General features: G+C 41.4%; 2 protein-coding genes across 2 annotated transcripts in view; both read right to left on the bottom strand.

The window, feature by feature from the left end:
- The window catches only part of IQCA1 (IQ motif containing with AAA domain 1), a 331,503-nt gene that overhangs the window by 292,795 nt on the left and 11,834 nt on the right, over positions 1–26,874 (bottom strand). The window lies entirely within an intron of this gene.
- Positions 14,021–18,829, bottom strand: LOC131199399 (lamina-associated polypeptide 2-like). The gene is made up of 2 exons (XM_058185144.1): positions 15,249–18,829; positions 14,021–14,730 (listed from the first exon to the last, which is right to left on the bottom strand). The coding sequence occupies exon 1, from the start codon at positions 17,955–17,957 to the stop codon at positions 16,203–16,205; it is 1,755 nt and encodes a 584-aa protein (XP_058041127.1). The 5' UTR covers positions 17,958–18,829; the 3' UTR covers positions 14,021–14,730; positions 15,249–16,202.

The raw sequence follows: 26,874 nt of genomic DNA, 5'->3' as shown, positions 1-26,874 counted from the left end.
TGCCATCTATAAAACATTTTATAAAAATTTTCCCCCAGATTCTGTGCCTGCGTAAATTTAACATTTCTAACCCAAATTTTTTCCCAAGTTTCCAATAATATTGGCTCCTGAAAATTTTGTGCCCACTTTATCATACAGTCCTTTACCAAGTCCCTTTCAGAATCTATTTCGAGTAACACATTATACAATCTCTTTATATGCTCCTGAGACTGATTTCTAATTTGCTTTACCAAATTTCCCTCGTTCTGCTCTATACCAATTTTCTGATCTTCCTTCCATCTAGCACGTAATTGCTCATATTGAAACCAAGTATAATTTTTCCCTTCTTCTTTTAGTACGTGCAGAGATTTTAATTGCAAATTACCTCTTTCAGCATACAAAATATCTTTATATGTAATCATTTAGTTTAGTTTAGTTTAGTTTATTCAAATTTGTATACCGCCCTATCTCCCTAGGGACTCAGGGCGGTTCACAGGCAGTTAAAATACATATAAATACAAGATAAAATGTCCGTTAAAAACTTATTAAATATAGCCCAATAATTAAAACAATATATATAAAACCCATTTAAAATCTAAATTTAAAAAATTTAAAAAACCTGATTTCCTGATTCTGTTCTATATTTATCTAGGACTTGCCCATATAGGAACCTTATAATTTAGTTTGTAAGAGTATTTTTTCCAAACACGCAGAAGAGCAGTTCTTAGTGCATGATTTTTAAAGGCCTTATCCACATTTTTGTCATAAATTAAATATGCATGCCATCCATATAGCAAGTCATAACCTTCTATATTCAAAATTCTTTCCTCCGTTAAATTAAACCAATCACTTATTGCAGAGAGAGCAGCTGCTTCATAGTATAATTTAAAATTGGGCATTTTTAAACCTCCCCTTTCCCGAGAATCTTGAATTATTTTCATTTTAACCCTAGCTTTTTTACCTTCCCATATAAATTTGTTAATTCCCTTCTGTCATTCCTCATTTCTTATGTTTCTTAATTATTAGTATCATCTGAAAGAGGAATAAAAATCTAGGTAAAACATTCATTTTAATAGCAGCAATTCTCCCCAGCAAAGATAATTGCAATTTTTTTTTTTTTTACATTTATATCCCGCCCTTCTCCGAAGACTCAGGGCGGCTTACAGTGTAAAAGGCAATAGTCTCATTCTATTTGTATATTTACAAAGTCAACTTATTGCTCCCCCAACAATCTGGGTCCTCATTTTACCTACCTTATAAAGGATGGAAGGCTGAGTCAACCTTGGGCCGGGCTTGAACCTGCAGTAATTGCAGGCTACTGTGTTCTAATAACAGGCTCCTTACAGCCTGAGCTATTCCGGCCCATCCAAACAATGTTTTCCAAACAATTTTTTCCAAACAATCAACTCCTTCTGAACTTTTTGCCATAAAACCTCATAGTTATTCTTATACAATTTCACATTTCACGATGTAATATAGACCCCTAAGTATTTAACCTTCTTTACAATTTCAAATCCTGTTATTTCCTCTAGTTTTGCTTTCTGTTGTCTGGCCATATTTTTTATTATCACTTTTGTCTTTTTCTGATTTACCTTAAACCCTGAAACCTTCCCATATTGATCAATTATTTCCAACAAAGATTTACTAGAATTTATAGGGTTTGTTAAAGTAATCACCAGGTCATCTGCAAAAACTCTCAGCTTATATTCATGTTGTCTAACTCTAATTCCCTCTATCTCCTTTACTTCTCGTATTTTATCCAATAATGGTTCTAGTTAAAATAAACAATAATGGTGATAAAGGACATCCCTGTCTTGTTCCTTTCGCAATCTTAAAAGGTTCTGTTAAGCTACCATTGATTATAATCTGTGCTGTTTGCTCTCCATAAATTGCCCTAATTATTCTTATAAAACCATCTCCAAATTGCATCTTTTCCATTAATTTAAATAAAAAATCCCAATGCAATCGATCAAAAGCTTTCTCTGCATCAAGAAAAATAAATGCTGCTGGAATAAAATTTTTCTTTTCTAAATACTCCAGTAAATTAACAATCTGCCTAACATTATTCCTCATCTGTCTCCCTTTTATAAATCCAGATTGACCATTATGAATTCTTCGCTGCAAAATCAACATTAATCTATTAGCTATTATTTTAACAAAAATCTTATAATCATTATTTAAAAGTGAGATTGGCCTATAGTTCCCAGGTTTAGAACAATCCTGTTCCTCTTTTGATATCAATGAAATAAAAGAGGTTCTCCATGAGGGGGGAATTCCCCCTCCTAATTGTATCTGATTAAATAATTCCTTAAGTGGACCTAACATCTCATTCTGTAAATTCCTATAATAACTAACTGTGAGCCCATCCATACCAGGAGTCTTCCCCATTTTTAATTGTTTAATTACCAAAATAATTTCTTCAGAGGTTATAGGCCTATTCAGTTCATCCGTTTGTTCTAAAGTTAAATTTTTAACCTTATATTCCTTCAAATAGTTATCAATATCCCTGTTCAATATATTATCTTTAAGATATAAATTTGTATAATATTCTAAAAAAGCTTTTTTAATTTTATCCTGTTGGTATCTCTCTTTACCTTTATATTCTATTTTTTCTATAGTACGTTGTTTTTGTCTTTTCCTTAAGGTGTATGCTAACCACCTACCAGGTCTATTTGCATTACAAAAAGTATTGTTTGGCATATTGTATATTTGTTGCCACCTGATCAGCCATTATCATATTAAATTGACTCTGTAATAACTTTATTGCATCTTTAAGTTTTTGAAATTTCCTCTTCTAGATACCTACGCTGTCTTTGTTGCTTATTTCTCTGTCTATTATTAATAATACACCTCTCATAAAAGCTTTACTGGCGTCCCAAACCATTTCTATCGATGTTTTGTTATTCAAATTATAATCAAAAAATTCTTTCATCTGCTTTTTACATTGATTTACATTATCGTGATATCTAAACAAATTTTCATTTAATCTCCAAGTTCTTCTATCCCCCAGTCTTTGGTGGTTTAGTAGCCATTTCAGTTTTTAAAATTCACAAAATATAAATCTAGAAACTTCTCTTTTCCCCTTTAAGTATAGGAGAGCTCACTTCACTTCATTAGAATCCACACATAACATTTCTTAGCTTCTTAGTTACACTGCCTGTTTACAATTCCATTCTTCACTTTCACTTCCTTTCAGGCGCCATCTTAAACAGTCAGTTAAAACAAAGAAAAAAAGTTTCTCTTTTTAAAAGGGTAGAAGTCAGGAAATCAAAAATACCGTATATACTCGAGTATAAGCCGAGATTTTCAGCACGTTTTTTGTGCTGAAAAACGTCCCCTCGGCTTATACTCGGGTCTATACGGCTTATACTCTAGGTTTTTTTTTTTTTAAGCCCCTCGGCTTATACTCGAGTATATACGGCTTATACTCGAGTTTTTTTTTCTTCTTTTTTTCACATTTTACCGGACGGAAGCCCTGCCGGTGCAGTGAGAGGGCGGGGCGGGGGAGCCGCCAGCCTTCTCAGCTGAGGGAAGGAGGCTTTCCCCAACCGGTAGGTGCCTCATTTCCCACCCTCGGCTTATACTCGAGTCCCCAGTTTACCCCAGTTTTTGGGGTAAAATTGGGGACCTCGGCTTATACTCGGATCGGCTTATATTCGAGTATATACGGTACTTGCAATCCAGTAGTTGTTCCCTCGTGCTTATTCCGTCTGCTTATAGAAATCCATAAAGATAAGACAATTAGCAAAGATGGACACTTTCTTCTTTTCCTGCTTTTGCAGGAGCGCACTGAAGGTCGGAGCTTGTGGCAGGGTGATTTATGGGACTCTCGACCCTCAGGGCTCTGTTTAATAAAAAACAAAGCCCCTGGGGAGGTCTACCACTCCCCCGCAGCTCTTATCTTTCCCTTTCATCCAGGGAGAGAGATTAAAGCCGGCTTTTTCCTGGCTTTTACGATGTTCAGTACGGAGCCCCTTAATTAGGAACTCAGCGAAGAAGGTGGCGCCACTGGAAGTCTATAAAATCTCTCATTCATTTAAACCTCACCCTTTGATTTCAAAAAGGTCTCCCCTCACTTATTGTTTCATAATCCAATTCCAAAAAAGAAAAGTAAGGTAAAAAACAAAGTTAAAATCTAGGAAGTTCTCTCATACATCCATTCTCACCCTACAATTTCAAAAGGGTCTCCAGTCCTTTTTTATTTCTTCCTTCATCTTAAAAAAAAAAAGATCAATATGCTTCCACATTTCACAAAAAAACAATTTTTGTTCATAATTTAGCTTAATTACCATTCTTTCCTTATTCAATAACAATTTCCATATTATCTATTCTTTTTTAAAAAAAGTTTTTTATTTTCCATAATAATTCCAACAATTTAACCAGTGTACAGTACAATCACTTATCCAACAATTGATCCTATACTCAAATTATGCTCAATCGGGCCTCTCGGTCGCCACTCCCTTCCTTAATCCTTTCTACCCTTCTCATCCTTCTTCTAGTTTCCCCACCATCCTCCTCCTCACTTTCCTACTTCCCCTCCTCCTTCCCACTTCTCACTTCCATCCTTTCTAACCCTCTATCTTCCCCTCCTTCTTCTCCTCCTATCCTTTCTTCCCCCTCCCTTCTTTCCTACCTACCTGCCTACCTACTTTTTTCCTTCTTTACTCCTCTCTCCTTACCCTTTCCCTTCCAAAGTGGCTACCGAGCAGCCCCAACTTTACACCATTCCAACTTATTTAATTCTACCATTATTCCTGTACAATGGCAATCCATCAATTTATAGTCTTCCCCCTTCCCCCCCATTTCCCCTCCCCCCCTGAGACTTCCCAGAACAGAATACAGAGTATAGTATCTAACAAACATAATCTAAAATATAACATAAAACATAATCCATTTCACACCATCACACTATCAATTCCCTTCTTTCTTAAACTCTAATACATAGCAAATCCTAACTTCACTCAAAAACTAATTGGTATTTTTTAACCTGATACTTATATTGAATATAATCGATCCACTTTCTCCATTCCAAAATATATTTTTCTTGTGTATAGTCTTTCAAGTAGGCAGAAATTTTTGCCATTTCTGCTAAATTTGATACTTTACTAAACCATTCTCCAATTGTAGGTAAGTCTTCTTTCTTCCAATATTGTGCAATCAATAATCTCGCAGCAGTTATTAAGTTCAAAATCAATTCTGTCTCTATAACAGTACAATCTGGAATTATTCCTAATAAAAAGAACTGTGGAACAAACTTGATCTTTTTTTCAAAATGTTCTGCATAATCCACCATATTTTAATCCAAAAACCTTTAACTTTTTTGCAAGTCTACCATATATGATAATAAGTAGCATCCTCATAATCACATCTCCAACATTTTGCTTTCACATACACGATAGTTTTTTCGGATCTAAATGCCATCTATAAAACATTTTATAAAAATTTTCTCTTAAATTTTGTGCCTTAACATTCCTCACCCAAATTTTTCCCCATGTTTCTAACATTATAGGTTGTTAAAAATTTTGTGCCCATCTTACCATACAATCTTTAACCAACTCCATTTCTGAATCATCTATTCTTAATAGGAGAGCAAATTAAAAAGGAACAGGCATTTCTTATATCTTGAAAAGTCCATGTTTATACTCATATAAGTCCAGTCTCCAACCTTCGCTTTGTTGCGAAGGTTGTAGAGAGTGCCGTGGCGCGACAGCTGCCCCAACACCTGGATGAAGATGTCTATCTAGACCCGTTCCAGTCCGGCTTCCGACCCGGATACAGCACGGAGACAGCTTTGGTCGCGTTGGTGGATGATCTCTGGAGGGCCAGGGACAGGGGATATTCCTCTGCCCTGGTCCTATTAGACCTCTCAGCGGCATTCGATACCATCGATCATGGTATCCTGCTGCGCCGGTTGGGGGGATTGGGAGTGGGAGGCACCGTATATCGGTGGTTCTCCTCCTATCTCTCCGACCGGTCGCAGACGGTGTTGACAGGGGGCAGAGGTGGGCGCGAGGGTCCTCACTTGTGGGGTCCCACAGGGGTCGATTCTCTCGCCCCTGCTGTTCAACATCTACATGAAACCGTTGGGTGAGATCATCAGTGGTTTCGGGGTGAGATACCAGCAGTACGCTGATGACACCCAGTTGTACTTTTCCACCCCGGACCACCCCAATGAAGTTGTTGAAGTGCTGTCCCGGTGTTTGGAAGCTGTACGGGTCTGGATGGGGAGAAACAGGCTCAAGCTCAATCCCTCCAAGACGGAGTGGCTGTGGATGCCAGCACCCCGATTCAGTCAGCTGCAGCCGCGGCTGGCTGTTGGAGGCGAGTTACTGGCCCCAAAGGATAGGGTGCGCAACTTGGGTGTCCTCCTGGATGATCGGCTGTCGTTTGAAGATCATTTGACGGCCGTCTCCAGGAGGGCCTTCCACCAGGTCCGCCTGGTTCGGCAGTTGCGCCCCTTCCTTGATCGGGATGCCTTATGCACAGTCACTCATGCGCTCGTTACCTCTCGCTTGGATTACTGTAATGCTCTCTACATGGGGCTCCCCTTGAAGTGCACTCGGAGGCTTCAGTTAGTCCAGAATGCAGCTGCGCGGGTTATAGAGGGAGCTACACGTAGCTCCCATGTAACACCGCTCCTGCGCAGACTGCACTGGCTGCCTGTGGCCTTCCGGGTGCACTTTAAGGTGTTGGTTATGACCTTTAAATCGCTCCATGGCTTAGGACCTGGGTACTTACGGGACCGCCTGCTGTTACCACACGCCTCCCACCGACCCGTACGCTCCCATAGAGAGGGACTTCTCAGGGTGCCGTCCGCCAAACAATGTCGGCTGGCGGCCCCAGGAAGGGCCTTCTCTGTGGGGCTCCACACTCTGGAACGAGCTTCCCCGGTTTACGCCAAATACCTGACCTTCGGACATTTCGTCGCGAACTCAAGACTCATCTTTTTATCCAGCGGCTGGCTGTTGAGGCGAGTTACTGGCCCCAAAGGATAGGTGCGCAACTTGGGTGTCCTCCTGGATGATCGGCTGTCGTTTGAAGATCATTTGACGGCCGTCTCCAGGAGGGCCTTCCACCAGGTCCGCCTGGTTCGGCAGTTGCGCCCCTTCCTTGATCGGGATGCCTTATGCACAGTCACTCATGCGCTCGTTACCTCTCGCTTGGATTACTGTAATGCTCTCTACATGGGGCTCCCTTGAAGTGCACTCGGAGGCTTCAGTTAGTCAGAATGCAGCTGCGCGGGTTATAGAGGGAGCTACACGTAGCTCCCATGTAACACCGCTCCTGCGCAGACTGCACTGGCTGCCTGTGGCCTTCCGGGTGCACTTTAAGGTGTTGGTTATGACCTTTAAATCGCTCCATGGCTTAGGACCTGGGTACTTACGGGACCGCCTGCTGTTACCACACGCCTCCCACCGACCCGTACGCTCCCATAGAGAGGGACTTCTCAGGGTGCCGTCCGCCAAACAATGTCGGCTGGCGGCCCCCAGGGGAAGGGCCTTCTCTGTGGGGGCTCCCACACTCTGGAACGAGCTTCCCCCGGGTTTACGCCAAATACCTGACCTTCGGACATTTCGTCGCGAACTCAAGACTCATCTTTTTATCCGCGCGGGGCTGGCTTAAATTGGGATTTTAATGTTGAATTTTATTAATTTTAAACGGGGTTTTTTAACGTGGTAAATTTTAATTATTGGGCTAATTTAAATAAGTTTTTTAAATCATATTTTAAACTTGTATATTGTATGTTCGGTTTTATTATGCCTGTACACCGCCCTGAGTCCTTCGGGAGAAGGGCGGTATAAAAATCAAATAAAATAAAATAAAAATAAAAATAAAATAAATATATTCTATTGGAAGTTTTATCTCAATCTATTTCAATTTCATTACATATGCTTAAAAATTTCATATTTTCTTAGCTTATTTAAATCTCATTGTACTCCTTTCCCTCTTTTCTCACCATTTTTATAATCCTCTAATAATCTTTAATACTAGTTTAGCTTTTTATTATTACCTCATGCTTTTTGTATTCTTCACAATCATTACTATAAGCAGTTCTTTGCATTTCTCAAAAACATTATTAATATTCCACATTTCTTGTATTTCTTGCTTAGATGACATTTATATATTTCTCTTATTGCCCATTGTTCTTTTTATTCTTTGGTATTATGAATCTTAAAGGTCAGCCATCTGGTTGTTAAAATCCTCCTTTCGAAGTGTCCTGAAATCACAGACATTTCCCCCTTGCATTTCTTCTTCTGCCTTTAGATGTCACTCTTTCTTGCTTAGATGACATTTGTATATTCTTCTTGTTGCCCATTATTCTTAACTTGTTCTTTAATATTGTAGATCTTAAAGATCAGCCATCTGGTTACTAAAATCCTCCTTTGGAACTGTCCTGAAATCACAAAGACATTTCCCCCCTTGCGTTTCTTCTTCTGCCTTTAGATGTCACTCTTTAGTTTACTGTTACATCCACAAATAACAAAGTATCCATTTTGTCTGTAGCCTGGAGCCACACCCTTCTTTGTTTCAATTTGTTTCCTTTCCTTTGTTTGTCTCATTAAAATAATTTCCTTATAGTCATCCAAATTCATAGAAAGTAGACGAAATAGGAGATGTTCAATCAAAGTCCAATTTTAAATTTTAAAATCTTCTTTAGGTCATTTCTTTTTTTAACTCTTACATGTAATCTTTAAACAATCAATAAAAACCTCCAAAATTCTCAAAAATCTATCCCAACTATAGGTCTTATTTTTCTCTGTTTTCTCTATTTAATTTGGGCTCTAGACTTCAGTTCCAAGCAGATTCTATCAGGTTTTAGGTATAATTAATTATTGCCTTCCGTTTTCATTTCCTGTTTAAATTAGCCGCTGTTTCACAATTTTCCCTTAAAGGTTTGTTGCTAAAATTATTCCAAGTGCCTCTTCGTGAGTTGGTATAGACTCACCCGGCTTCAATATTTTTGTTCAATGCTTGTGCTTTATCTTCCTGCCCGAACTTAGTGGCCGTCCCGACTTTAGGCAGCTGGTGATGGCTGCGGTCCTCCTCGCTGGGTCAAGAGAAAAAAGCTGCAGGGAATTTACAACCCCTGTTCGCGCCAGCGGCTCCCTCATTCTTCGCTGCCCCTGCAGGGCAGCTAAGGTCGAAGCCAGACCCCCATATCGAGGGGATTTTCGGTGCTCACCCCGGAGCTCTCGGGGTTCGCGTTCATTCTGTCATGACGCTGGCCACGCCTCCCTGCGCCTCGAGATTTTTGTGGTCAGTCCACATTTTGAAAGTCTCCTTAACACCCTCTAGGAAGTGTCTCCAGGATACGACAGCCCATCGCACCACAAAAGCCTCCTTCTCCCATACTGCCATCTGCGCTCCGTGTCCGGTTTTGTTTTTTGATATATAACCACATGGCATTAGTTTGTTGTGGGCATTCCTTTGCATTAGAATAGCCACCACTGCCACATCACTAACGTCAGCCTAGACTACAAATGGTTTATTTGGGTCAGAGTGCTGGAGGATGGGCTCCACTGTGAAGAAAAGGAAAAAAAGATTTTAAAGGGTTCTGACGATCTCAGCTGAGTTGCCTGATCCCCAGAACCTTTTAAAAACATTTTTTCTACAACCTCTTCAGCCGAAGAAGTTGTAAAAGACATGCTTTTAAAGGGCTCTGGCGATCAGGCAATTCAGCTAGCATTGCCAGAGGAACCTTTTAAAAGCTTTTTAAATGCTTTTAAAGGGTTCTGATGATCCCAGCTGAGCCGCGCGATCCTCAGAGGCTTTTTTTTACTTTTAAAAGCATTTTTTCAGGACTTCTGCTGGCGCCACCTTCTTCGCTGGGTGCCTAATTAAAGTGCTCCGCACTGGCTATCGTAAAAGCCGGCGAAAACAGCGAAGAACAGCTTTTCCCGGCTTCAATGTCTCTCCCTGGGAGAAAGGGAGAAAATAGATCAGTGGGTGAATGGTAGATCTCCCAAGGGGCTTTGGTTTGTTATGCAGAGCCCCGGAGTGGGTTGAATCCCACTGAATCCTGCCAAGCTCCGATCTTCAGCGCACTCCTGCAAAAGCAGGAAAAGAAGAAGGTGTCCATCTCTGCTCAATCGATTTTTCTTTTGTGGATTTCTATATGCAGACGGAACAAGCACGAGTGAACAACTATTGGATTGCAAGTATTTTTGATTTCCTGACTTCTACCTTTTAAAAAGAGAACGGTTTTTTCCCTTGGTTTAACTGACTGCTTAAAATGGCATCTGAGAGGAAGTGAAAGTGAAGTGAAAATGAGCAGGCTGTGTAACTAAGAAGCTAGGAAACATTACTTGTGGATTGTAACGAATTGAACTCTCCTATACTTAAAGGGGAAAAGAGAAGTTTTTAAACTTAAATTTTGTGACTTTTAAAAATTGAAATGGCTACTAAACCACCTAAGACTGCTGGCAGAAGGGGATCTGAAGTAGCTTTGGAGGATTTGATTAAAGAACAAGGAAAAGTGTTTGAAGAGAGGTTTAAGGAGATGATGGATAATAATGAGAAAATAAGAGAACACATAAAAGAAACAAAAGAAGATAATAAAAAAATAAGAGAAGATATTTTGATCGCTTTTCAAGTTTTGGCAAAAAGACTGGAGGGGGTGGAGGAGGAGGTGCAAGAAATTGTTCAGTCAAACCAGCAATTAGATAATAGAATGGGAGGAATGCAAATAAAATTGGACAAAAATGAAGATCAAGTGGTGGTGATGCAGTATAGAATGATGGAAGGAGCTCTGAGAATTAGTGGTTTACAGGAAGAAAAAGGTGAAGATTTTAAAAAAAATTATCAGAAGCCCTGGCTGAATTTATTGAACTTGATCCACAAGAGGTTGCTTATCAAATTGATAAAATTTACAGAGTTAATTCTTGGATTGCCAGGCAGAAGAAACTTCCTAGAGACATTGTGGTTTATTTTTTGAAAAGGACAGTGAGAAATCAGATTTTGCAAGTTGCATATCAGAAAAACTTGAAAATAGGAGAACAGGACCTGAAGGTTTTGAAAGAGATTCCTCCCAAGATGTTAAGGGATAGGAAAGACTTTATATTTTTTTACACAAGAACTTAAGAAGTACCAGATTCAATTTAGATGGGAAGTTCCAGTTGGTCTGACAGAGTATTATCAAGGAAGAAGATATCATATTGATACTGTGCCTAAGGCCAATGATTTTCTTTCTACTGTGCTGAAAGTTGAAATAGAAGTAATAGAAAAAAGAATTCAAGAGACTCAAATGGGTGTGGAAGCTGAGGTGATCCCAGTGATCTTACCATCTGAGGAACAACCACAAGAACAAAAAGTGACGAGAGGAGCCCTCAAGCGTAAAGAAAAGGAGCAACAAACTCAAAGTAAAGCTCAGGATTCTGCTACAGAAGCGGTGGGAGGAGCAGGGCCGAAGATATGGGACGATGATCTTCAGTTGATCGCTCAAAGGCTTCAGCAGGCCAGTAATGGCAAATAAAATTTTGACTTGGAATGTCAGTGGTTTGAATTCAGCTCAGAAGAGAAGAAAAATATTTCATTAATTGAAACAATTTAGAAATGATGTGATTTGCTTACAAGAAACATTAAATTATCAGATCAAAAATACTTAATAAGTTCAAAGTTAGGTAAACATTTTGCTGTCTCAGCTTTGGACAAAAAACATGGCATAGTCGTATATTTGAGAAAAGATATACCAGCCAAGTTAATAGAGGAAGATACTCACGGAAGATATATTGCCATCAAACTTATATTAGAAACAAAAAAGACCCTTTTGTTTGGTGTATATGCACCTAATCAGCAACAAGAAAAATTTTATAGAATGTTGTATGACAAGTTGATTCTATGGGATTATAAATCGTGTATTATATTAGGAGATTGGAATGGAGTAATAGATACATGAAAGGACAAGAGAATTTCTTCTAAGAAGATACCTGCACATGCAAAGCTGCCTAAATCTTTTTTTGAGATGATAGAAGATTTTGAGTTGAGAGATGTATGGAGACTGCGGAATTTGGAGGAAAGAGATTATACTTTTTTTTCTGATAGGCATCAATCCTTTTCATGCATTGACTTTATTTTAACTTCTAATGATTTGCTTTCTAGAGTGAAGAAAATTAAGGTATTTCCAAGATGTTTGCCTGATCATAGTCCTGTTTGGATGGAATTGCAATATGGAAAAGAAGGCTGAAGAACATGGAGATTAAATGAAAATTTGTTTAGATATCAGGATAATGTAAATCAATGTAAAAAGCAGATGAAAGAATTTTTTGATTATAATTTGAATAAGGAAACATCGATAGAAATGGTTTGGAATGCCAGTAAAGCCTTTATGAGAGGTGTGTTAATATATATTAATAATAGACAGAGAAATAAGCAACAAAGACAGCCTAGGTACTTAGAAGAGGAAAAGGGCGTTGGTACTTACCTGAGACGCACCTTCTAGTTCAGTGGAGACAGCAGTCAGTGTAGTATAACTCCTCTGTTCCGATTGGACAACTGAGTCTGTTGAAGCTGTAAAGTCCCGCCCCTTGCTGCTAGGAAGCCCAGCATTTGATGAAGGCGAGAAAAAAACCAGACTCGATGCGTTGTGAAAAGGAAAAAACCAACATTTATTATGAAAAACAACAAGTCAGACCGAAAATAGGGAGGGGCTGACTGCTGTCTCCACTGAACTAGAAGGTGCATCTCAGGTAAGTACCAACGCCCCTTCTCCGTTATTGTGGAGACAGCAGTCAGTGTGGGACATACCAAAGCCTAGTGTCCCTAACTACAGGAGGGATCGGTCTGGACTGATTCAACCTCAGATACAAACACCTGCTGCAGCACTCTACGGCCAAAGGCTGCTTCAGCCGAAGCATATTTGTCCACTCTATAGTGTCTAATAAACGGAGAGGGCGACGACCAGGTAGCTGCCCTGCATATTTCTGATAAGGATGCCTGAGTAGACCAGGCAGCCGAGGTAGCTGCGCTGCGAGTAGAATGCGCTGTTAAACGAGCGGGCCTTGGTAGAGATCTCATCTCATAAGCTTTAGCTATCGTGTGTCTAATCCATCTGCCAATAGTTGACGAAGTCACCTTGCGCCCTAAGGAAACAGGAAGGAATGACACAAACAAGGACTCTGTCCTTCTTATCTCTGCCATTCTCTTAATATATATTCGTAAGGCCCTTCTAACATCTAGTGTATGCCAACGGCGTTCCAACCCATGAACTGGTTGAGGACAAAAATTGGGCAAATTAAGTTCCTGCATGCGATGAAAAACTGAATTAACTTTAGGAATAAAGGAAGGGTCCAAACGAAGAACCACCCGGTCTGATGGAAAACACATAGGTCACTGCGTATCGAAAGAGCGGCTAATTCTGAAATCCTCCTGGCTGAGGTGATAGCCACCAAAAAGGCAACTTTACAAGTTAACAGTCTAAGAGTGGTAGTCCTCAAGGGTTCATAAGGAGCCCCTGTAAGGGAATTTAGGACCAATGAGAGATCCCAAGTGGGATATCTATGGACTACCGGAGGACACAAGTTCTTGGCCCCTTTAAAAAATCTCCTGATGGAAGGATGTTGGGACAAGGAAGACAAGGGCTCACAGGATAGGACAGTGGAAATAGCTGCTACTTGCCTACGAAGGGTGTTGGGAGCTAACCCCTTGTCTAATCCCTACTGTAAAAACTCCAAAATCTGTAGTATAGAGACCCTGAGAGGGGACGCCCCCACCCTCTTACACCAGGAGCAAAATGCCCACCAAGAGGCTGAATAAATGCGTTCAGTAGAAGGCCTCCGTGACGCTAGCATAGTTCGAATAAGTCTGGCAGACATATTGTCTCTTCTCATGGCGCACCGCTCAAGCGCCAAGCGGTCAATTGGAGCCATTGAGGGTCTGGATGAACCAGAGCCCCCTGACTGAGCGACACTCTGCTGGGAGGAATCGTCCAGGGAGGAGTCACCAACAGTGACTTGAGGTCTGCGAACCAAGACCTCCGAGGCCAGTGTGGAGCCACTAGGATGACCTCTGCCTGCTCCTCTAGTATCCGCTCCACCTCGGATGATTGGAAGTGGAGGAAACGCATAGAGTAACCCCTCTGGCCATGGACTGCGAAGAGCATCGACTCCCTCTGCTAGAGGATCTGGAAATCTGGAAAAGAAACGAGGAAGCTGCGTGTTCTGCCGTGTTGCGAACATGTCCACCACCAGAGTGCCAAATCGACGTGAGAGGTCCTTGAATAGATCTGGATGCAGACGCCACTCCGCCTGGTCTATGACTTGACGACTGAGCCAGTCTGCCTGAACATTGGACACTCCGGAGATGTGTTCTGCTGCCAAGGATTGAAGGTTCCATTCCGCCCACAGGAGTAGTCGCCTTGCTTCGTCCATCAGAGCCTTGGACCAGGTGTCCCCTTGTCGGTTGATATGTGCCTTGGCTGTAATATTGTCCGTGAGCACTAGCACGTGCTTGCCTGATAGATGGCTCTGGAAAAAACGAAGAGCTAGGTAAATTGCTCGCAATTCTAGCCAGTTGATAGGGAAACGCCTTTCTCGGGCGGACCATCTCCCCTGAGCCACCAGCGATTGGAAGTGTGCTCCCCAACAGAGGAGACTGGCATCTGTTGTCACCACCAAACGATGAGGCTCGTGTAGAGGGGAACCCTTGGAGATCGCCGGCGACAGCCACCAGATGAGAGACCTGCGAACTGCTTTGGGCACCAGAACCTTGGAATGGGAGTTGCCTGTGCCCGCCCTCTGGAAAGGCAAAAGGAACCTGTCGTGTCCCACTCCTCCGCTGACGGCTGGGTCAGGGAAATCCGAATCAGGCTTGCCTCTGCAGCTCTGCCCAAAGTCCTAGCAAAGTCCTCAGAGCAGGCAGGAGACCAGTAAGTGACTTCAGCAAGATAAGTTTGACTTTTGCCTGACTCAGAGACTGCCAGAAAGTAGCTCCTTTATATAGGCCATGGGGTGTGGCTCCATGACTCAGCACTCATTAAGGCCTGCCCCTCCCTTCCTCTGTCCTCTCCAATCTTCTGATGCGAGGGTCACTCCAATCAGCTGTTCTTGGGAGTAAACCCTCCTCAGGCTCACCTGCTGTGGAGGAGGGGGAGGGGTCTAGCTGCTCCGTTTGCCTGGGCATGGAGTCAGGGCTGGGGCAGGGAGATGCTCCTTCTTCTGCAGTTTGTGGGGGCATGGAGCCAGGACTTGGGCCGGAAGGCATACATTCCTCAGTGTTGGGGAGCAGGTAAGAAGGCCCCGGCTGCTCTGAGGGCGGGCAAGACACAACAGAACCATTGGAGGTCTCTAGAATGGAATCTCGCCCATGGAGTGATAGAAATGGCCGATATCATCTTACCCAGGAGTTGAGATAATGACAGTAAGGAAACTTTACGTTCCCTTAAAATAGAACCCGCTAAAGACCTGAGACTAACCTGTCTTTCCTGTGACAAGGAAACGCTATCTACTACTGAATCGATAATCACTCCTAAGTGTAGTAAACAGGTTGAAGGAGTCAAGTGACTCTTCTCTATGTTAATAGAGAAACCATGCAATGAGAGAGCCTGAACAACGACCTGGAGATCCTCTCTAGCCCTCATCTCTGAAGATGACAAAATTAAAATATCATCTAAGTAGCAGTATAGTCGAATCGGAATGGCCCTAAGATGAGCCGCTAGGGCAGCTAATATTTTGGTGAAGACTCTCGGGGCAGAGGACAACCCAAATGGCAAGGCCCTATACTGATAATGGACCCCGTTATAACAAAACCGGAGAAACTTCTGGTGATCAGGAAGAATGGGGATGTGCAGGTAAGCCTCAGTGAGGTCAATGGAGGTAAGGAAGCCGCCCTTCCTAACGCCATCTAAAATCGAACGAAGAGAGTGCATTTTAAACTTACGAAACACGATGAAACGGTTCAATCTCTTAAGGTCTAATATGGGTCTCCACCCATCAGAAGACTTAGGTACTAAAAATAAAAGGGAATAAAACCCTTGTCCCTGTTGATGTACCGGAACTGATTGAATCGCCCTAATGTCCAGCAAATGTTTGACCGCTGAAGACATTAGAACCTGCTTATCCCTGTTCCTAGAAAGAGGACAGCGGATGTGAAAATTTGGTGGAGTAGAAACAAACTCCAGAGATAAACCGTATCTAATCGTGTTGTTGGCCCAGATATCTGAAGTAGTATACTCCCATTGGTCCGCAAAAAGGGCCAATCTGCCACCAACGGGAGAATCAGTAATGCACTTAACGATGACGCCTGAAGGGGCGGCTTCCTCCACCCCGAAAGGGCCGCTTAGATGAAAAAGGCCTGCCACGGGAGGATCTATCCTGACCTCCTCTCTGTCTAGGGTGCCAAGAACCCTGAAACTTGGAAGTACTGGCCCCCCAATCAGAACCTCGAAAGGAAGGATGATGAGAAAAGGGGTGGAAACGACTGTCCCCTCTGCGATGTACTGTAGGCAAAACTTTTCTTTTATCTTTGGTCTCAATTAATAACGGTTCTAATGCAGCACCAAAAAGAAATTCTCCGGCGAAGGGAGCAGACGCTAATCTCCATTTATGGCGGGCATCGGCCTGCCAGTGACGAAGCCAGAGCAGTCGTTGTGCTGTCAGGGCTGAAGCCATGGACTTAGATGCAAAACGCATGGAATGTAAAGTGGCATCCGCCGAAAATTGAACAGCTGCAATGATCTTGTTCAAATCCTGATGGATACGGGTATCCCCCGCGGGAAGCTTCTCCTGTAATTGTCGAAGCCACAGCAAGGTAGCTCTATTAAAGAAAGAAGCTGAAGAAGCTGAGCGGATGGCCCAGGCAGACCCCTGATGTGCTCTCTGGAGCACCTGCTCCGCCCGTCTGTCCTCCGGTCGTAAACCTTCTTCTGGTTGGCCTGGAATGGATGAAGAAGCAGACAAAGCCGCTACCGGAGCATCCACAGTAGGAGTTTGGAGAACTGAAGACAAATCAGGATCTACATTAAAGAAGCGTTTATCTGCTGAAGTTGGAATCATTGAAGAACTGGGAGCAGACCACTGGCGTTTGACTACTTCTATAAACAGACCAGGTGCAGGTATAGTATCAACAACACGGTCTGGTTCGGAAAATACAAGGTCTGACGCACCCTTGGAGGATGATGCTACTGACTGAGCAGAGGAAGAACCCAACTGTGCCACATTTTTTGCCTTAAACAGCAATGACTTAAAAAGATTAGGTGGAAAAAGGCCGGTAAAAGCTGGTTGTTCAGGAAGTAACCCTTCATCCTCAGACAAGTCGGGATCTGCACGTTCCAACTCCTCCAAAAAGGAATGTTGACTGACAATTGATTGAGCAGGGGAAATTGAATCCGGCTGTGACTGTAGTTCTTCCCTTTCAGGATCATCTCCCATCACTGAAGCCATGGAATGAGCTGAAGGAACACGCCCTGATAACTGAAGGCCCGAAATGAGAGTCTTTTGAATCGTTTGCTCGATAGCCTGAATGTGAGGAGAAACCGGTAACTCTTGCTCTGCCTCCCGACCCACAGGCTGATGTACAAAAGAAGAAGCTGGGTGAGGAACATCCTCATAAGCCAAAACCGTGGGCACATCCACTGATTGAATGACTGGGGGAATGGATCCACCCCACAATGCCTCTGTGGGAATATCAACTGGGCAGCATTGTAAAGAAGATTGGTCTGGAGAAGTGGCAGTTAAACCTTCTTGAGTAGGAACCCCAGCTGGAACAACAGGCCCTGGGCTAATTACTGCAGAGGAGGATAAAGTTGGAGTTGCCTTGCTACAAATCTTTTTAATGGCTTGATCTCTCCTTTGCTCATCCCTTAGAGAAGCTTTGGAAGCCTTACTATGGCTAGAATAAGAATGGGCCTTAGAGGGCTGCTTGGAAGAGCGACTGCTCTTAAAAGTAGGAGCCCCAGAGGAAGGATCTCCAGATGGGCCTGAATCATCTCTCTGAGGGGAGTCTGTTCCCCGACGTTTGTTAGATTTGGCCAAGGCCTTTGGCATGTTTATATATGATGGTAAGACCCAGAAGAACAACAATGCCAATAGAAATCTCAGATAAACTGCGCCCCCAAAATGGCGGCCGCCAGCAAGGAGGAGGAAACGCAAACAGTCCGGAAAAAAAACAAAAAACAAAAACCTGTTATGCTATTTAAAGTTTGCTGCTCAGCATGGAGTCTCTGCAGACAGGCAGGTGTTATCAATAATGAGCACGAAGCTTCAACGCCCCACTTCGGCACTTTACGCTCCCAGAGAAAAATTCCCGAGCTCCAACTGAAACTGAAAGTTCGCACACAATGCCTCTAAAATGGCTGCCACCACGTGAATGAGCAAGGGGGCGGGGCGAGCTAGAAGCTCTCCAAGTCTCCTGCCGCCCTTTGAATTTTGTTTAAAAAAAAAAAGTTTTGGCGGCAAAAAAACAGATCGCACACGCTGAGGAGACAGAGGGCTGGGTATAAAGCAGGCTACCCACATGGGAGCGATAAAACTCCACTGCGATCAAGATAAGAGCCGAACGGCAAAAAATTCTAACTAAAAAAACCACTCGGCAAGCCCTCAGCAGCGCTGTAAGCTGCTGTTGAGATATCGGGAGAGTAAAACTCCACCCATCAAAATCTGCTGTCTTCGGGGGCGCTAGACCCCACCAAAAAAAATCCCGGAACGCCTGCCTTTCAACGGGATTGAAGCAGATAAAATAAAAGAAAAAGAAAAAAAATTCCATCTGCAGACAGCAGAGGGCACTCCAATACAAAAAAGTGCCTCAGAGTTAGTTTTAAAGAAAAAGGGATTTCTTTGGGAAACAGACAAAAACACTCACAATTTGAAGCACTTTCCAGTCAGGAAAGGAGAATTTCACAACACATCCGTCCAAGTTGAACAACTGAGTCAATTACTGGACTTCCTAGCAGCAAGGGGCGGGACTTTACAGATTCAACAGACTCAGTTGTCCAATCAGAACAGAGGAGTTATACCACACTGACTGCTGTCTCACAATAACGGAGAATTTATAAGAAACAACAATTATTAATACATTACCTGCAGGACCAAAAGATTAAGGATGCAATAAAGATATTACAGAGTCAATTTAATATGATAATGGCTGACCAAGTGGCAACAAATATACAATATGCCAAACATAATACTTTTTGTAATGCAAATAGACCTGGTAGGTGGTTAGCATACACTTTAAGGAAAAAACAGAAACAACGTATTATAGAAAAAATAGAATATAAAGGTAAAGAGAGATATCAACAGGATATAATTAAGAAAGCTTTCTTAGAATATTACACAAATTTATATGCTAAAGATAAAATACTGAATATGGATATTGATAATTATTTGAAAGATTATAAGGTTAAAAATTTAACTCTAGAAGAAAGGGAAGAATTAAATTGGCCTATAACTTCTGAAGAAATTATTTTGGTAATTAAACAATTAAAAATGGGGAAAACTCCTGGTACAGATGGGCTTACAGCAAGTTATTATAGGAATCTACAGGATGAGATGTTAGGTCCACTTAAGGAATTATTTAATCAAATACAATTAGGAGGGGGAATTCCCCCATCATGGAGAAGTTCTTTTATTTCATTGATACCAAAAGAGGAACAGGATTGTTCTAAACCTGGGAATTATAGGCCAATTTCACTTTTAAATAATGATTATAAAATTTTTGTTAAAATAATAGCAAACAGATTAATGTTACTTTTACAACGTAGAATTCATACTAATCAATCTGGATTTATAAAAGGGAGACAGATGAGGAATAATGTTACGCAGATTGTTAACCTATTGGAATATTTAGAAAAGAAAAATTTTATATCAGCAGCATTTATTTTTTTGGATGCAGAGAAAACTTTTGATCGATTGCATTGGGATTTTTTATTTAAATTAATAGAAAAAATGCAATTTGGAGATGGTTTTATAAGAATAATTAGAGCAATTTATGGAGAGCAAACAGCCCAGATAATAATTAATTGTAACCTAACAGAAGCTTTTAAGATTGCGAAAGGAACAAGACAGGGATGTCCTTTATCACCATTAATTTTTAGCTTAACTTTGGAGCCATTATTGGATAAAATACGAGAATCTAAGGAGATAGAGGGTATTAAAGTTAGACAACATGAATATAAACTGAGAGCTTTTGCAGATAACTTGGTGATTACTTTAACAAATCCTATAAATTCAAGTGTATCTCTGTTGGAAATAATTGATCGATATGGAAAGGTCTCAGGGTTTAAGGTAAACCAAAATAAAACAAAAGTGATAATAAAAAATATGACCAAACAACAGAAAGAAAAGTTAGAGGAAATAACAGGATTTGAAATTGTAAAAAAGGTTAAATATTTAAGAGTTTATATTGCACCATCAAATGTGAAATTGTATAAGAATAATTATGAGTTTTTATGGCAAAAAGTTCAGAAGGACTTCAGGGTTTGGAAAAAATTGCAGTTATCGCTGTTGGGGAGAATAGCTGCTATTAAAATGAACCTTTTACCTAGATTTTTATTCCTCTTTCACATGATACCAATAATTAAGAAAGATAAAAATTTGAAGCAATGGCAGATTGAAATTAATAAATTTATATGGGAAGGTAAAAAAGCCAGGGTTAAAATGAAAATAATTCAAGATTCACAGGAAAGGGGAGGCTTAAAAATGCCTACTTTTAAATTATACTATGAAGCAGCTGTTCTCTCTGCAATAAGTGATTGGTTTAATCTAACGGAGGAGAGAATTTTGAATATAGAAGGTTATTATTTATTATATGGATGGCATGCATATTTAATTTATGATAAAAAAGTGGATAAGGCTTTTAAAAATCAAGTGTTAAGAATTGCTGTCTTGCGTGTCTGGAAGAAATATTTTCATAAATTAAATTATAAGGTTCCCATGTGGGCAAGTCCTAGACATACAATAAAGAATATAAATTGAGAACAGATTCAGGAAATAATTACATATAAAGATCTTTTGTATACTGAAAGTGGTAGTTTGCAGCTAAAATCCTTGCACGTATTAAAAGAAGAAGGGAAAAATTATACTTGGTTCCAATACGGGCAATTATGTGCTAGATGGAAGGAAGATCAGAAAATTGGTATAGTCCAGAATGAGGAAAATTTGGTAAAGCAAATTAGAAATCAATCTCAGGAGCATATAAAGAGATTGTATAATGTGTTATTTGAAATAGACTCTGAAAGGGATTTGGTAAAGGACTGTATGATAAAGTGGGCACAAAATTTTCAGGAGCCAATATTATTGGAAACTTGGGGGGAAAAATTGGGTTAGAAATGTTAAATTTACGCAGGCGCAGAATTTAAGGGAAAATTTTTATAAAATGTTTTACAGATGGCATTTAGATCCTAAGAAATTATCGTGTATGTATCCAGATATGCAAGCAAAATGTTGGAGATGTAATTGTGATGACGGTACATATTTTCATATTTGGTGGATTTGTAAGAATATTAAGGCTTTTTGGATAAGAATTTGGTGGATTATACAAAATGTTCTGAAAAAGAAGATAAAGTTCCTGCCGCAATTTTTTCTGCTGAGAATTATCACGGACTGTACAGTAATTGAGACTAAACTGATTTTAAATCTAATAACAGTGGCAAGATTATTGATAGGACAGTATTGGAAGAAAAAAGAACTATCTACAATAGGAGAATGGATATTGAAAGTTGCCAATTTGGCTGAGATGGCAAAAATCTCAGCCTTTTTGAAAGACAATACGCAAGAAAGATATTTAAATGAATGGAAAAAATGGATTGACTATATTCAAAACAGATATCAGACTAAGAGTTATCAGACTGCCTTTGAATGATTAGGATGTATTATTTTTGATTGTTTTGGGGGAGGTTAGGAATTGATGAGAATTGTAGGAATATAATTGATTTAGGAGGGAAAATTTTTTAGCATATGTTTGTTTTATTTTTAACTATACCTTGTGTTTGTTCCGGGAAGTCGGCGGGGAGAGGGGAGGGGGGTTTGTGAAGGGAGGGAGGAGGGGGCTAGGGGGAGGGGGGAAACGGGGGAGAAAAAAGAACAACCTCTGATGATTGCATGGCTCAGCTGGGCATGGGGGGGGGCAGGAATTTTTACTACCAGTTCTCCGAACCACCCATCGCCATTGCTACCAAATCGAGTGATCCGGTCCGAACTGGGAGTATTTCACCCCTGCTTCATAGTCCAAGCCGATGCCAGTGATGCAGCAGTCACAGCACTCCTACTGCAGAGGAATGCCTTGTGCATGTGTGCTGAAAAAGCTAAAAAACACGGAACGCAGGTGGGTGGTTTGGGAGAAGAAGGCTTTTGCGGTGTGATGGGCTGTCTGATCCTGGAGACATTTTCTACAGGGGGTTAAGAAGCCTTTCAAGATATGGACTGATCATAAAATCGTCGAGGCACTAAAGACCCCTCGGAAGATTTCCCCCAAGCAGTTCTACAGAGGAATTATTGAGTCTGTCATCTGAACCTCTATAACTGTCTGGTTTGATTCTGCAACCCAACGAGACAGACAGAGACCTCAGAGGATAATTAGAACTGCAGAAAAAACAATTGCTACCAACCTACCTTCCACTGACTGCACGAATCAAGAAGAGGGCTGTGAAAATATTTACAGATCCCTCACATCCTGGACATAAAATGTTTCAATTCCTACCATCAAAACGACGCTATAGAGCACTGCACACCAGAACAACTAGACACAAGAACAGTTTCTTCCCAAATGCCATCATACTCCTAAACAAATAATTCCCTCAACACTGTCAAACTATTTACTAAATCTGCACTACTATTAATCTTCTCATTGTTCCCATCACCCATCTCCTTCTACTTATGACTGTATGACTGTAACTTTGTTGCTTGTATCCTTACGATTTATATTGATTTTATTTCCTGATAGCTTATTTCTACCCTATAACTATCATTAAGTGTTGTAATTTATGATTCTTGGTGAACATATCTTTTGTTTTATGTATGCTGAGAGCATATGCACCAAGACAAATTCCTTGTGTGTCCAATTACACTTAGCCAATAAAAAATTCTATTCTATTCTATTCTATAATATTCAAAATAAATATTTCAACTAGAGATGGATCGTCATTTGGAACACAACCTGCAAGATATCACAGTTGTCAAAAAACAAAGTGTACAATTCATTGATATTGCAGGAGCAGGAGACGGCAGAGTCAAAGAAAAAGAACTTGAAAAAAACACAAAATATCGTGACCTGGCCATCGAAGCTACGCAATTATGGATGAAACATGTAACAGTGACGCCCATTGTCATTGGGGTACTTGGTACCATGTCCAAGAATTGTATAAAATACATCAAGAAATTGCAGCTTCCTGCAATAACACCAGCAGAACTGCCAAAAACTTTGCTACTCAGAACATTGTACATCTTAAGAAGGTACTTGGTTGATACCTAGGACGCTGGCAGCAACCCATATCAACTATTAGCAGCAGTCAATGGTATTTGTGATGCATTTTTGAATGTTCAGTTGACTAAGTTTCATGTTTAATGAATAAGGAAATAATAATAAATCAGAAGCACATGTATTTTGATTCAAATGCAAACTGGAATGCCACAAGTTCACTTATAAATTTTCATTAAATATGGCTATTCTTCCAGGAAAAGTATAGCATTCCCTGAGAGAAAGTTTCACCAGAGCTTTCATGAAATAACTTAGTTGCCTGAGACTTTGCTTCTTCACAAAAATGGCTCCTAGGGTAGATGTTATAAGATATAAAACAAATAAATAGAATATTTCTAAAAGGCATTGCTATAGAATTTCTGTATAACTAGAGGTCAGATATGAACTCAAAAAGCTTAAATACTACTTAGGTTTTAGAAGGGGGATATGATGGAATTTTTCAAATATATCACATAGAGTTGTTTGATTTATTTATTTTTTATTCCTTAATGCAAGACATGTATATATACTTGTTTCAGGCTACAGGAAGGCAGATTCCAAGTGAACATTAAAATATTTCCTAATAGAGTGGTTCAACAACGAAAGCAAATTACATGAACATCACCCTTTATGTGATATATGCACCTGATATGGTCAGTACGGTTAAGTATCTGGGATGTTTAATTCATATTTTTGCACTGGCAGGGTGTTGGATTTGAAAGTCTCACTAGCCCTTCTATCTCTATGATTCTAATTTATACTGTTGTTTCAGCATCAGTTTACCTACTGAACTGATTTAGGCTGTACTCTTGCATAATAATAAAATAGCAGAATTGAGTTTTCTGAGAAATCAATCGTGCTGTGTTCAATAAGAATTCCTGATTACAATTTCTTCACCCTGTATTGGTTGTACTCACCATTGATACTAGGCTATAATTTTGAATGACCCCAAACCACAATGATTAAGCTCATGCAACATACTGAGCCAAAAATTAAACAAAATATTTATAGTTTAGCACATTATGTAAACCTAGTCAGCTCTTGCATGTAAGATATTTATATGTGAATCTCAAAATGAAGAACAAAGACAGACAAAAGTGAAGGAATGTTGGACTTACCTAAATGTTCTTTCTAGGTACAATGCATGAGAGTCCAAGCAATGGGTTATCCTCATCTGATTGACCAGAGACTGAGTTGACATTTGTTTAAACACATCTCCTTTTGCTATACAGCTCCAGTTTGTTAACAAGAGTCCAGAGCTGGAGAAGACAAAACCTTAAACGGAAACACAATTAATACGAAGCCAGGACCCCCACAGATATAGGGGGGGTTTGGACTCTCACACAGTGCACCTAGAAAGAACATTCAGATAAGTCCAACGTTCCTTCTCCTGTGCGCTGGATATACCCAAGCTAAATATCCCTAGGGTGGGAAGGAGAAGAGTCAGGCGCCGCCTCAGCAGAAAGAACCTGTTGGAGCACCCTGCAACCAAAGGCTGCCTTGGCAGAGACAAACTTTTTTGTTTGTTTGTTTACATTTATACCCCGCCCTTCTCCGAAGACTCAGGGCGGCTTACAATGTATAAGGCAATAGTCTCATTCTATTTGTATATTTTTTTTTACAAAGTCAACTTGTCCAATTCGTAGTTCTAGATGAAAGGCGTAGAGGAGGCCCAAGTGGCCGCCCTGCAGATTTCAAGAAGAAAAGCCTGGGTGGCCCAAGCCGCCATATTGGCTGTGCTTCTCATCAAATGGTCTGTAATATGGCCAGGTCAAAGCTTGTTCCGTTAATCGAAGGCCATGGCAATGCAAGCCTTGAGCCATCGACCGATAGTGGAGGGTGACACCCTTGTGCCCAAGGAACTTGGGCTGAAAAGAAATTAACAGTGATTCCAACCTCCAGAACGGAGCTGTCCAGTCAATGTACTTGCGCAGAGCTCTGCGGACATCCAAGGAATGCTAAAAACATTCACTGGGGTGCCTGGGCTTAGGACAAAAATCAGGTAAAATGACCCCCTGGACCCTGTGGAACCAGGTGTTGATTTTAGGGAGAAAGATTGGATCCAGACGTAGAATGACCCGGTTGGAGTGAAAAATGCACAAGTTTTTTCCTACCAAAAGGGCAGCCAGCTCCGAAATGTGACGAGCAGAAGCTATCGCTACCAGAAAAGCTACCTTGAAGGTCAGGAATTGAGACTGGCGGAGCCCAGTGGCTCGAATGGTGAAGATGTCAAAGCCTGAAGAACTAGGCTCAGAGAAGTACCTGTGGACTGGAGGAGGGGTAGCTGTGGACTGGAGGAGGGCGAATGTTGGATGCCCCTTTCAGAAAACAACGAACCCGGGAATGCTGAGAAAGAGTTGCAGCCCTGTCACACGGCAGTACAGTCGGCAGGGCAGCGACCTGCCGGTGGACAATGTTCATGGCTAGACCCGCATCTAAACCTTCCTGGAGAAAGTCTAAAACCTGGGGAATGGATGCCGATGTAGGGGCAGTCCCAGTCTTGTGAATCCAGTGATGGAAAGAAGACCACGTTGTGTTGTATATGTGGGTCGTAGACGGGCAGCGAGAAGCCAGGATGTAAGATGTCACTTTGGGTGAGAATCGGTCCCTCTTCAGGATCTCCCTTTCAAGTGCCAGGCAGCCAGCTAGAACCACTGAGGGTCTGGGTGGCAGACGGCCCCCTGGCAGAGGGAGATCCAGTCTAGAGGAATCCTCCAGGGATGAGTGAGCGACAGGCTCATGAGATCTGCGAACCAGGTCCGTCGGGCCAATAGGGAGCAATGAGAATGACCTCTGCCCCCTCCTCCAAGATCTTCCAGATTACCCTCAGTATCAAGGGGGTCAGAAGAAAGGTGTAGAGGTCGAAAGGCCACGGGCAATGGAGGGCATTGGTCCCCTCAACTCCTGGCATCCAAAACCTGGTGAAGAATCATGGAAGTTGCACATTTGTTGGACTGGCAAACAGGTCTATTTGAGGATGACCAAATATAGCTGTGATTTGCAGAAAGAGATCGGGGTATAGTTGCCACTCCAACTGATCAATGGTAGTTCTGCTCAGCCAGTCCGCTTAAGTGTTGGAGACACCGGAGATGTGTTCTGCTTGCAGGGAGAGCAGATGTTTCTCCACCCACAGCCCTTGTTCTGTCCTCCTCCGCCTCCGTCCAAATGATGGCTTAATTAGCTGGCACTATCAGCTCTGGCGACAAAAGAGCCAGTGTCTGCCAAGAGCCCTCATTATTTTCCATGACGCTGGTGAGTCCCAAACTTCAGCTCTAGTCAATCAGTGGATTTGGCTGTTACAAAGAGACACAGCAGCTCTGCCTGCCTTTTATATCCTGTGGGGTGTGGCTCCATGACTCAGCACTTCCTGGGCCTGCCCCACTCTTGCTTCTGTTGTTCCCTCCTCTTCTGCCTACGAAACCAAGCCTGATTGCCGTCAGCTGAGTCTGCAGGCTTGGCCTGGGGGGGGGAAGAGTCAAGGGAAGGAGGCCTTGTTATCTCTTTCACCTGGCC

The sequence above is a fragment of the Ahaetulla prasina genome, chromosome 1, assembly GCF_028640845.1.
Source record: "Ahaetulla prasina isolate Xishuangbanna chromosome 1, ASM2864084v1, whole genome shotgun sequence".
Lineage (NCBI taxonomy): Eukaryota > Metazoa > Chordata > Lepidosauria > Squamata > Colubridae > Ahaetulla > Ahaetulla prasina.
The sequence above is the reverse complement of the archived record's forward strand: the minus strand, read 5'-3'. Positions and strand labels throughout refer to the sequence as shown.

What these genes read in the sequence shown, in the direction of transcription:
- LOC131199399 (XM_058185144.1), bottom strand. Translation starts at nt 17,957, where the DNA reads ATGCCAAAGGCCTTGGCCAAATCTAACAAACGTCGGGGAACAGACTCC.